Below are 13,214 nucleotides of genomic sequence, written 5' to 3' on the forward strand. Positions count from 1 at the left end.
CCTTAAGTTTATATACCGCATCATCTCCATGAGAATGGAGCTCGACACGGTTTACAAGAACTTAAAATAGTGGGTAGAGAAGAAGAAAAAGGATTACATGAACTTATGTGTAGAAGGGGGGAGAGAAAGGGGGGGAAGGATAGAGCTACAATTTGCTGAAAAGCCAGGTTTTCAGTTGTTTGCGGAATAACTGAAGGGAGCTCACGTTCCGCAGCGGGGTTCCAAAGACCTGTGATTTTGAAGAGAAGGGATTTTCCCAGTTTGCCTGAATAGTGGATGCTGCGTGGAGAGGGGAAGGCTAGTTTAAGCCTTTGGGCAGTTCTGGAGGAATCAGGACTGGAGGAGTTGAAAGACAGTGGGATAAGAGGAGGCAGGATTTCGTGAATGATCTTGAAAGCCAGGCAGGAACATTTGAAATGGATTCTGGAGATTATTGGGAGCCAATGAAGTTTGGCAAGGAGTGGGGAGGCATGGTCAGACTTGCGTTTTGAGAAGATCAGTTTGGCTGCAGTATTCTGGATTAGCTGGAGTCTTAGAATACTTTTTTTTGATAGATTTAAGTAGATGGCGTTGCAGTAATCTAGTTTGGAGAGGATGATGGATTGGACAAGGATGGCAAAGTGTTGTTGGCTGAAGTAGGATCTAGGTTTCCTCAGTATGTGAAGGCTGAAAAAGCATGATTTTGCCAAGGAGTTGAGGTGGTCATTGAGGGAGAGAGAGGAATCGATAGTGATACCAAGGACCTTGCATGAGAACTCGAGCTGTAGTGTATCGCCTGTGGGTAGTGTGAAAAGTGTGGGCAGGTGTTCGAATTTTGGGCCGAGCCAGAATAGTTTTGTTTTAGATTCGTTTAGTTTCATCTGTACCGAGAGGGACCAGGCACGGAGTCTCATTATGCAAGCTGTAATGTTTTCGTGGAGGTTGGTGAGGTTCTGGTCAGTCTCAAGGAGGACAAGGATGTCATCTGCATAAGTGTAGATTGTTTCCAGGGGGGATAGTTGAAAGAGTTTCAGGGAGGACATGTAGATGTTAAAGAGAATAGGGGAAAGGGGTGATCCTTGAGGGACACCGCAAGATGGAGTCCAAGGAGTGGACATGGTGCCATTTGTGTTGACGGTGTAGGAAGTTTGAGAACCACATTAGGAAGTCATCCCAAACCTTTTATCATTTTTGTCGCCCTTCCTGTACTTTTTCTAATTCTGCTATATATTTTTTTGAGATACAGCGACCTGAACTGCACACATTATTCAAGTTACAGCCATACTACAGAGTGATATAAGAACATTGTAACATTTTCAACTTTGTTTTCCATTCCTTTCCTGATAATTCCTAACATTCTATTTGCTTTCTTAGCTGCCACCACACATTGAGCTGAAGGTTTCAACGTATCCTCAACAACGATACCTAGATCCTTTTCCTGGGCAGTGACTCCTAACATATAACCCTGCATTCCATAGCTATAGTTCAGGTTCCTCTTTCCCACATGCATCACTTTGCACTTGCTCACATTAAATGTCATCTGCCATTTTGATGCCTAGTCTTCCAGTCTCACAAGGTTCTCTTGCTATTTTTTACAATTCTCTTCAGATTTAACAACTTTGAATAACTTTGTGTCATTAGGAAATTTAATTATCTCACTAGTTATTACCCTCTCTAGATCAATGATAAATATATTAAAAAGCAGCATTCCCAGTACAGACCCCTGGGGAATCCCATTTACCCTTCTCCATTGAGAATATTGACCATTTAAACATACTCTTTGTTTCTGTCTTTCAAACAGTTCTTAATCCATAATAGGACATTACCTCCTATCCTATGACTTTCTAATTTCCTCAGAAGTCTTTCATGAGGTACTTTGTCAAATGCCTTTTGAAAATCCAAATGCACAATATCAACTGGTTGATCTTTATCCACATGTTCATTCACCCCTTCAAAGAAATACAGTAAATTGGTGAGGTAGGATTTCACTTGACTAAATCCATGTTGGCTTTCTCTCATTAATCCATGCTTACATATGTTCTGCCATTTTGTTCTTTATAATAGCTTCTACAATTTTGCCCAGCACCAACCTCAGACTCACCAATCTATAATTTCCCAGATCACCTCTGGAACCCTTTTAAAAAATTGGCATCATGTTGGCCACCTTCCAGTCTTCTGATACAATGCTAGATTTTAAAGAAAAATTACAAATTACTAGCAATAACTCTGCAAGTTCATATTTCAATTCTATCAGCACTCTGGGATGTATACCATCCAGTCCAGGTGATTTGCTACTGTTCAATTTGTCAAATTGTCCTATTACATCATCCAGTGTTACAGAGATTTGTTTGAGTTTCTACGATTCATCAGAACTGAATACCATTTCTGATACCAGTAACCCCCATGTCTTCTTCAGTGATGACCGAAGCAAAGAATTCATTTAATCTCTCCACTATGGCCTTGTCTTCCCTGAGAGCCCCTTTTATCCCTCGGTTATCTAGTGGTCTAACTGATTCTCTTCCTGATTTTAATATACCTAAAAAAGTTTTTACTGTGTGTTTTTGCTTCCAGCGCAATCTTCTTTTCAAGATCTCTCTTCGCCTTCCTTATTAGCACCTTACATCTGACTTGACATTCCTTGTGCTGTTTACAGTTATTTTCAGTAAGATCCATCTTCCACTTTCTGAAGAATTCTCTTTTAGCTCTAATAGCTTCCTTCACCTCACTCGTTAAACACGTTGGCTGCTTTTTGGTCTTCCTTCCTCATTTTTTAATACATGGAATATATCTAGTCTGGGCTTCTAGGATGGCATTGTTATATAACGGATAATGAAGAAGTGGGGATGGAACTGTACACATCAATCAGGGATACACAAGTAGAGGAATATTTGTCACAAGATCAGTGTTTATTAAAAGTCAATAAAACAGTTTTTGACTCAAATATTGATTGCAGACCCGACATGATCCATGTTTCAGCTTTTTGAAAGCCTGTCCCAGGGGTACAGAAACATCTGCCCAGTGAATGGCAGATGTATTTTGTCGGTGGTTAAATATAAACTGAACCGATCCAGTGTTCATGTGCAATAGCGTAATTGATTGAAAAGCCCTTCCTGGGACTAAATGTGAGATCAGCAGCTCCATTGGAGAGCATCTATGTTATGATCACTGTTATCAAGCAGACCCAGTACCATTACCTCCCTAACCAATTCATGTGCTCCACTAAGAACTAGATCTAGAATTGCTTCACCTCTTGCCGGTTCCTGAACCAGCTGCTCCATAAAGCAGTCCTTGATACATTTACCCAGTCAATATTGGGATAGTTGAAATCAATTTAATCAATAATCCTTACTTATATTTAAAGAGACAAGAGATTTTCACTCTCATAGAAACACTGATCTTCTCACTGCAAATCGTTCTTAAAGACAGCCTAAACAATGTTTTCACAATCTTAAAATTGGGAGAAAAAAGGCCTCAGGTAGGCTTCATATGCCCCAAAAAACTCTCAGCTTGCGTTCGTGAAAAGCTTGTATCAAAAACTGTCAGTACTAATGCATATAGTTGAAAAACAGTTCTATGTAGAAAAATCCCACTGCCAAAAGTGGCAATCAATATCAAAAAAGAAAGTCACTTAGCTTATGTTGTAAATTGGCTGTTCTCCATGCTCACTGCAATAGCTTCCAACGGCGGTGTTTTTTTTCCTTCCGCTCTGCCTTACATCAATTGTAGAGATCCTATAGGGTCATCCCTGTTTCACCTCCACAGCTTCGTCAGTAATCATCCACACAAATAAAAACAAAAAGAACAGATTCAACATCAAACTGGACAAGCAGACGGAATGACATAGAATCCCTGATACAACCAAAAGAAATATTTCCTGCCACTTCTGGTTCCGCCTTGGTTATGTCATCCACCAATTGTAATACACCCCGTACAGGCCCCATCCAATAGTATTCTTCAGATTATTAAGGCTCCAAAATTCAAAAGCCCAACAAAAATCCAGCCCACTCAATGTGAGCATTCAGACCATGGGATGCTGTGGACTTCATCTCAAAGATCCAACGCTGTTCTTTCTGCCAAATCTTTTTCCGCAAATCTCCAGCCTAAGGGACTGCAGCACTTGTTCCAACACCACACATCTTAAAGATCTGAACTCATGGTGAGCTTGCAGACAGTGGGCCACTAATGGCTCCTCTATTCGCTTTGCATTCAAACATGAATGATGTTCCAACAGACGCTTTCTTAGTGTCCGAGAGGTCTGCCCCATGTATAACAAGGAACACGGACACCATATCAAGTAAATCACACCTGCAGACACACACGAAGTGCTCCACTTAAGATCATATGTCTTGCCGGTCTCAGGATGAATAAAAGTGTTAGTTTCCAGCATGTTTTCACAGACAGGACACTGACTTCAAGCTTGATGTCCACATCTACTTCCTTCAAAAATGCCATCCGTAAATGACAACACATTTGGACATAATATTTCCCCTCAAATTCTGATTTTGCTCAAAAGAAAAAATAATTTTGACATCTTTAAGGCATGGATGGATTTTCAACAGCGCCAAATGAGGTTGCAAAGCTCGTTGAAGTTGAGGAGAAAGTCCAGAGAAATGGGACACAAACAGAATCACTTTTTGAGAATCCTCTCTCGTTCTATTTGAAGCAAATTTTATTGGGGGTTATAAAGGGCTCTTTTGTACGCTTTCTTTACCACAGATTCTGGGTAGCCTCACTGAAAAAACTTGTCATACAACTTTTTGGATTTCTCTTTAAATTCTGATATCGTACAGCAGATCCTCCTGAATCTTAGGAACTGTGCAAAAGGAATATTAGCTTTCAAATCATATGGATGCATACCAGAAAAAGCCAGCATTGTGTTCCTATCTGTAGGTTTTGAGAACACTGTGGTATTGAAGTGCTCTCCCTCCTTCGTTATATATACATCCAGAAAAGATATCTCTCTCTCATCCCATTCAGCTGTAAATTTTATACGCGGATGACAACTATTCAGATATATCAAAAACTGTTGAAATTCTTCTAGGGTCCCCTTCCATAGACAGAAAACATCATCTATGAAGCGGACCCAACAGATCATCAATCCAAAAAAATCCAGAAACATTTCTCTTCGAAGGCTCCTATAAACAAATTTGCAATTGTAGGCGCGAAAGACACACCCATTGCTACCCCCGAACACTGATTATAATGAGTATTCTCAAATAAAAAATCATTCATAGTCATGGCAATTCTGCTTATCACTTCCAAAAACTCCATAAGTACTACATGGGGTCTTGGTCTCTTCTCTAAAGCAGCTCTTAGCACCTCAAGTGCTTCTTTCTGGGGAATAGAGGTGTAGAAGGAGGTGTAGAGTTGAAATCATCCATTATTACTGTTACCCAGTTTGTTAGCCTCCCTAATTTTTGATAACATTTCAGCATTTCGCCATTCATCCTGGTCAGGCAGATGGTAGTACACTCCTATCACTATCTTTTTCTCCCTTGATAAGCAAGATTGATACTGGGTTTGTCCAAATATAATCATATTTCACCTGATCTCCAGAAACTCCATTGGCTTCTGGTCACCTTCAGAATACAATATAAAGTTTTAATGATTTGTCATCAATTTTTGTACGGAAATATTCCAGAAATGGTTAAAAATAACATATCTAGTTATATTCCAAAATTATCTTTGCGCTCTGAGAACTTAGCCTTGCTGAAGACGACCGTGAATCCAAGGTTGGTTGATACTAGCAAAAAGACTCTCTGCTGTGCAGGAGTTAAGATTTGGAACTCTTAGGTAAGAATTGTTGTGAGAGGGGTATACAGTGGAACCTTGGTTTACAAGCATAATTCGTTCCAAAAGCATGCTCGTAAACCAATTTACTTGTATATCAAAGTGAGTTTCCTCATAGAAAGTAAGGGAAACTCACTTGATTCGTTCTACCTCCCATCCCCCCCGACCACTGGTGCTGCTCCACCCCACCCCACCAAATCCCCAAAAGACCCCCCAACCCCCAAGGCCACTGGTGCGCTTCCACATCCCCCCCGTGAACCGGCATGGCCCCCTGCCCGCAAACGCTGCCCCTCCTTGAATTGGCATTGCCCCCCCTCGTGAACTGGCATCCCCTTCCAAAACTGAAAGCTTACCCCCCAATGTGGCACCAGCACGCAGCACCAACCCACAGGAGGTGCCAGTGCCCGAAGATCGTGCCTCTCCTCCAACTGGGCGTTGAGCATCTGCGCATGCTCAAGGTCTTCTGGCTCCCGCCTCTCTCCGAGGCGGACAGATCATTGTGTGCTGGACAGATCATTAACATTTTATCATATTTTTCGCTCCATAAAACGCACCTAACCATAAGACGCACCCCAGATTTAGAGAGGGAAAACAAGAAAAAAAACATTCTGAACCAAATTGTGTACCCAGCTTCCTTCACTCCCTGCCAGGCTCTGCACCCAACTGCACACTCCTTGCCAGGCTCTGCACCCTGTCCCCCCTTCCCTGCCAGGCTCTGAACCCTATCCCCTTTCCCTGACCTGTAACCTACCACCCCTCTCACCTCTGATGGCCTAGTGGTAAGCTGGGACAGGAGGGATCCATCCCAGCCGACTAACAAATTTTTCCTCCTCCCCCCCCCCCCTGGTACTACTTTTTAAAACACAGCATGCATGCCCAGCCTTCCTTTTAAAACACTCCCTGCCCCACAGTACCTTTTAAAATGCCCCTTAAGTCTGGTCCGTGGTGTATGGGCCAGCAGGAGCTTGCTATCTGCGCTGCTGCCTGGGCCCACCCCATTTTCAGAATGGCTGCAGTCAGTTCTCATGAGTCCTGCAAGAACTGACGCAGTCATTCTGAAAGCGGGGTGGGCCCAGGCAGCAGTGCAGATAGCATGCTCCTGCCATCCCATACACTGCTGGACCACCAGGTTTAAGGGGTACTTAAGATGGTACTGCGGGGCAGGATTTCTTTAAAAAGGAAAGGCGGGCGGGCGTGTTTTAAATGCAAGGGCGGGCGGTGTTTTAAAAAGGTACTGGGGGGTGTCATCTTCGGTCCATAAAACGCACCCCCTTTTCCCTCCCCTTTTTTGGGGTGGGAAAAAATGCTCTAATGGACCGAAAAATATGGTAATTGCTCTAGTCCCTTGGTTTTCACTCCCAGTCTAGAGAGCTGCCAACGTGTCAGGTTTTCAGGATATCACTAATGAGTGTGCATGAGAGAGAATTGCATTCCTATTTCTCCCACTGTAAACAAATCTCATGCATATGAGTGAATATCAGGATCTAGGCCAGGAGTGCCCACACTTTTTGGGCTTGCGAGCTACTTTAAAATGACCAAGTCAAAATGATCTACCAACAATAAAATTTAAAAAAACCCACAAAGCACACTGTACGCATAGAAAATGTTAATTATCATTCCTATTCCGGGATTTTTTTCAAAGAGGTCAAAGCAGATGACTCTATGCACTGTCACCTCAGTACCCCCTTCCCTTTTTACTAAACCACGATAGCAGTTTTTAGCGCAGGGAGCTGCGCTGAATGCCCAGTGCTGCTCTCGAAGCTCATAGGCTCCCTGCACTAAAAAACACTATTGCGGTTTAGTAAAAGGGGACCATAGTGTAAAATATAGACAGCAGATATAAATTCAGACACATTTTGATCACTAAATTTAAAATAAAATCATTTTTCCTACCTTTGTTATCTGGTGATTTCATGAGTCTCTGGTTGCACTTTCTTCTTCTGAATGTGCATCCAATCTCTCTTCCCTTCTTTCAGCCTGTATGCTTCCTCTCTTCCAGACCTCATTCCCTCCCCCAACTTTTTCTTCCTCTCTCCCTGCCTCCCTTTCTTTTTTTCTCTCTTCATGCCCCCTTTCTTTTTTTCTGTTTCTCTTCTTTGCTTCTGTATCCCTGCCTGCTTTCTTTCTTTCTTTCTCCCTGCCCTCCCCAAGCCACTGCCACTGCCATCGGGGAACAGGCCCTCAAGCCACCGCTGCCGAACCAAGCTCACTCTGCTTCCCTGCGTCGGGCCGACCAGCATTCCTCTCCCCGACGTCAATTCTTCCGTCGGAGAGGAAGTTCCGGCCCAGCCAGGCAGTGATTGGCTGGCCAGAACTTCCTCTTCGATGACAGAATTGACTTTGGGGAGAGGAAGGCTGATCGGCCTGGTAGATCGCCAAGACAAAGTGAGTCTATCACAGAGCCCGGGATGGGCTCCGCGATTGATTCACTTTGCCTTGGCGATCTACCGGTCGATCGCGATCGACCTATTGGGCACCCCTGATCTAGGCTAACTCTGTGTTAAGAGTGTTAATGTACATTAATTTTTAAAACATGTTATAATGCAAGTTAACACTGCATAAAAAGTAAACAAGGCATCTGGAAACATGATAGGTAAACAAGATGACTCCCAGGCTGAAGGTGCTCAGCATGTAAAATTGGGATAACACAAGTCCCCACTCTAGATGGTAACCAGAGATCTTTGACTATACCTTGGCTTCTATATCCAGTGTCAATACTGGAACCATCCCATGATTCTACAGCACTGTCCATGTGTGGGATCATGGTGGAATAAACATCCATAAGTTTGCCTGGTTTCTGAGAATAAGAAACTTCATGTCCACCATTGCTCAGTTCACTTATGTGACTGGAGACAGAACCTTTACTGGGACTGGAAGCTAAAAAGAAAATAACATATCAGTGCCATCAGAAATGTTGAAAGAATAATTCATAAAATCATTGGCAGTATGTTTGCAGAAGATAAAACTCAATTTATTTTTAGACAAGCTTTGGAGATATGGTAAATGGGGTTTACAAATAAGTTATCATATCATCATATCAAATAAAAACCTTCTGTGCCTTACTTTGCTGGGTAGATTTCACTGAAAAATACAGTAATTAGCTCTTCTGTTATATCTTATTCTTCATACATAATAAACATAAGAAGCTTAAATGAAGCTAAATTTGATTGTAAACATTTACCATTGAAACAGCAGTCATTTAACTCCATTTGCACTTACCATCTGTCTGTTTCTTGATTTTCAAGGTAACAGTCTCTCCTGCCATCTGTAACAAATGTATGGCTTCACTTAAAGGCTTTCCTTTCAGACTGTTATTATTTATTGCTAAAATCCTATCTCCTACATGGATTGCCCCAGTCCTAAAATAGCAGACAAATACAAAATTCTTAAAAAAAAAAAATGCTTAACTCTAAGTTATTCTTCAATTAGAACATTTTAATTTTCAAACTAGAATCTCTCTTGGTGTGAATATTAGGGCAATAAATCATATATGAACACTATTTAACTTTTATTCAAGATCTTGTAAAAACAAATATGGTTATATTATATGCCTTTATTGGCACTCTATTGTAAGGCAAGTTAAAACAATTTCAATATAAGCAGCAAAATAAAAACAATAAAAATCATTAAATGACAAATTTACAAGTACTGGTAAGATCCTGCATTAGCAACTTACCATCTTGTCATATCTAGCATTTAATGCTGCAGTCAATCAAATACCTTGGTCAAACTATGTATTCTAATTCTCTATATATGGCGTTCAAACTTGCATATGAGAACTTGGATGCAGTCCTAATTACATTACATTAGAGATTTCTATTCCGCCACTACCTTGCGGTTCAAGGCGGATTACAAAAGATATACAAATGGGGGTTACAAAAGATATAAAGAATGGGGGTTACAATGGAAGAATAATAGTCATTTCTAGCGTTGTAAAGGATCGATCAATTGTCATTTCTAGAGTTGTTAAGAGTAAGTGTTGTTAAGAGTAAGAGTTGTTAAGAGTAGGTGAGGTTAGGACTGTTTCAGGAATTTCTTGAAGAGTATAGTTTTTATTTCTTTTCTGAAAATCTTGTAGTCTGGGGTGGTTAACAGTAGGTTGGAGATTTGCAATTTAATTGACAAAAGAGCCAATTAGTACCATTAATTGGGTATTAATGATCAATTATTCGTGGTAATTAACAGGAATTTAAATTTATGCATGCATCTTTAAGCACTAGGATCCATGCATAAATTTTATGGGCAGATCTGAAAAGGAGGTGTAGCCATAGTAAGAGCATGGGCAGATTATGGGTGCTCCTTGAAATTGCATGCAGTATTATAGAATAAGAGAGATCTGTGCCTAATTTAGGTTTAATAATTTACAATACATTTCAGTTGATGTAAATCCTCATACCCAGAATTGGATGCAAAATGCTATTCTATAAATAGCACCAAACTCTAAATGCTGTTTGTAGAATAGCACTTAGTGCTAATTTTTATCAGTGCCAATTTTTCTGCATCATATACAAAATTATTCATAACATTCTTCCTCCACAAAGAAAGGGGAAAAATACAATCTTAACATAAATAAGAAACATAAGAATTGCCACTGCTGGGTCAGACCAGTGGTCCATCATGCCCAGCAGTCCGCTCACACAGCGGCCCTCTGGTCAAAGACCAGCACCCTAACTGAGACTAGCCCTATCAGCGTACGTTCTTGTTCAGCAGAAACTTGTCTAACTTTGTCTTGAATCCCTGGAGGGTGTTTTCCCCTATGACAGATTTCGGAAGAGCGTTCCAGTTTTCCACCACTCTCTGGGCGAAGAAGAACTTCCTTACGTTTGTACAGAATCTATCTCCTTTCAACTTTAGAGAGTGCCCTCTTGTTCTCCCTACCTTGGAGAGAGTGAACAACCTGTCCTTATCTACTAAGTCTATCCCCTTCAGTACCTTGAATGTTTCAATCATGTCCCCTCTCAATCTCCTCGGTTCGAGGGAGAAGAGGCCCAGTTTCTCTAATCTTTCTTTTGCTGTACGGCAGCTCCTCCAACCCCTTAACCATCTTAGTCGCTCTTCTCTGGACACTCTCGAGTAATACCATGTCCTTCTTCATGTACGGCAACCAGTGCTGTACACAGTACTCCAGGTGAGCATGCACCAAGGCCCAGTACAGCGGCATGATAACCTCCTCTGATCTGTTCGTGATCCCCTTCTTTATCATTTCTAGCATTCTGTTCGCCCTTTTCGCTGCCACCGCACATTGCGCGTACGGCTTCATTGACTTGTCGATTAGAACTCCTAAGTCCCTTTCCTGGGAGGTCTCTCCAAGTATTGCCCTGGACATCCTGTATTTGTGCATGAAAATTTTGTTACCGACATGCATCACCTTACACTTGTCCATGTTGAACCTCATCTGCCATGTCGATGCCCATTCCTCGAGCCTGATTATGTCACGTTGCAGATCTTCGCAATCCCCCTGCGTCTTCACTACTCTGAATAACTTCATATCGTCCACAAATTTAATCACCATGCTCGTCATACTTATGTCCAGATCATTTATAAAGATGTTGAAGAGCACGGGTCCATGAACCGAGCCCTGCAGCACCCCATTGGTGATGCTCTTCCAGTCCAAGTATTGTCCATTTACCCCCACTCTCTGTTTCCTATGCTCCAGCCAGTTTTTACTCCACGTGAGTATTTGATCAAAAACAAATGTTCTTCAAAACATCCTTCAAAGCTCTCTGGAGGATTAAATGTGAAACAGCTTTGATACTCAATGAAAATAACATAACATAACATTTGCATTTCTAGACCGCAAAACCTCGCAGTTCTATGCGGTTCACAATAAGTAAAGAGACTGAGACAACATAAGTGATCTACAAAGTTTGAAATTATAGGGCTACTGTAGAAAAAAACTTTTAATTTATTCTTTGCTGTATTTCTTGCATGGATAAAAGGAATAATCAGCCAGTATCTGAGGGATTGTGTGGAAAACCTTGAGTCAGAATAACAGATCTTTGTTAGATTCAGTTAGGGTTTGCAAGAGGAAAGACAACTTACGGGAACTTGTATCTTGATGAACAGTATTTTATGACTTTATTTTCTACAGCCATAAAAGTAAAGTTTATTTGGGGATGCAATGAAGACTTTATTTGACTGAGTTACGATTGCCTTAGGCCTAGGGACAAATCTTCCCTCCTTCTTTCCCCTCTCCTATGATAGCTGAATCTTCTGCAACTGCCACAAGTTTTCCCAAGGCTATGTAGTGCGTGAAGGTGGTTTTTTGGTCTACACAAGAAAGAACCCATGGAAGAAAGTTATACTATAGTGTCTCATGGTTGTTAGTGCTTAGTAAACACACAGAATATTACATAATGCTCTTTGAAGACTATTGGTTAATTTAAATAAAGGACTAAACACATTCACATATGGATTTTGATAAATGTATTCTATTTACCTCTCAGCTAGTCCTCCTTTAGTAAGACTTGAGATCGTTATTGGATCAAAAGGCTCTTCTGTACCTGAGATTGTGATGCCCAGAGGTCCACCATACCGTTTGAGTTCTACAGTATAAACGATGGCTCCACTAGTCTCTTGTTCATCTGCAATATATTGCAAGAGTGTGCAATTGGTTTCATATAATGCAAAGTATGGAGAATATAACAACATTTCAATAAGAATCCAGAAATGAAATGGTGCATAAGCCTCTTTCTACAAATGGTCACAGTCAGATAAACAACTCATCCACTCATGTAAAAAGGGAAGGAATTTTGGATTTGGCTCATGTCTTTTTTCAGTTGTAGCTCAAGGCTGATTACACTCAGGTACAGTAGGTATTTTCCTGTCCCCAGAATTTATAATCTGTGGCTGTGTGTACCTGATGCAATGGAGGGTTAAGTAACTTGCCCTCAATCACAAGGAGTTGCAGTGGGGTATTAACTGGGCTTCCTTGTTATCAGCTTCCTACTATTAGGCTAAGGTTTCCTATATTTAAATTAAGCTACTGTATAGAATAATTCAGTAGATGTAGTGATGCTAATAAGGGGGAATCTCCTGCTGGAAAATATCTGAACTCTCCAGATTAGTGCTGCTAGATTCAGGGAAAAATTTTTCGATTTGATTTGGTCTATTGAATTGATTTTTCAATTCAATTCGAACCACTTTTCCCACCCAATAAGCGTTTTTTCCAAACATCCTGGTGGGTTTATTTTATAGCCTCTTCTCCCACCCCAGCCCCTGTGCCCTCTCCAGCCCTATGTCAGAGCTGTAGAGTAAACAAAATAAACAAGACTTTTCCTCTCTCTGTTAGGTCCTAGCTCATGTTCACTGTTTAACACCAGCTCTGGCAGGATACACATTTCAAATCTGAAATATTGTAATCACAAAATAGAAAATAAAATTATTTTTTCTACCTTTTGTTGTCTGGTCATTTTATTATTCAAATCATGTTGGTCCCAGGCTCT

At 41.0% G+C, this 13,214-nt stretch overlaps 1 protein-coding gene across 1 annotated transcript in view; it reads right to left on the minus strand.

The window, feature by feature from the left end:
* The window catches only part of GRIP1 (glutamate receptor interacting protein 1), a 399,879-nt gene that overhangs the window by 81,029 nt on the left and 305,636 nt on the right, over nt 1-13,214 (minus strand). Inside the window, 3 exon segments of the mRNA XM_033958481.1 lie at nt 8,461-8,646; nt 8,989-9,128; nt 12,209-12,353. Coding sequence (XP_033814372.1) covers nt 8,461-8,646; nt 8,989-9,128; nt 12,209-12,353 — 471 coding nt within the window.

Source organism: Geotrypetes seraphini, chromosome 9 (genome assembly GCF_902459505.1).
Source record: "Geotrypetes seraphini chromosome 9, aGeoSer1.1, whole genome shotgun sequence".
Classification (NCBI taxonomy): domain Eukaryota; kingdom Metazoa; phylum Chordata; class Amphibia; order Gymnophiona; family Dermophiidae; genus Geotrypetes; species Geotrypetes seraphini.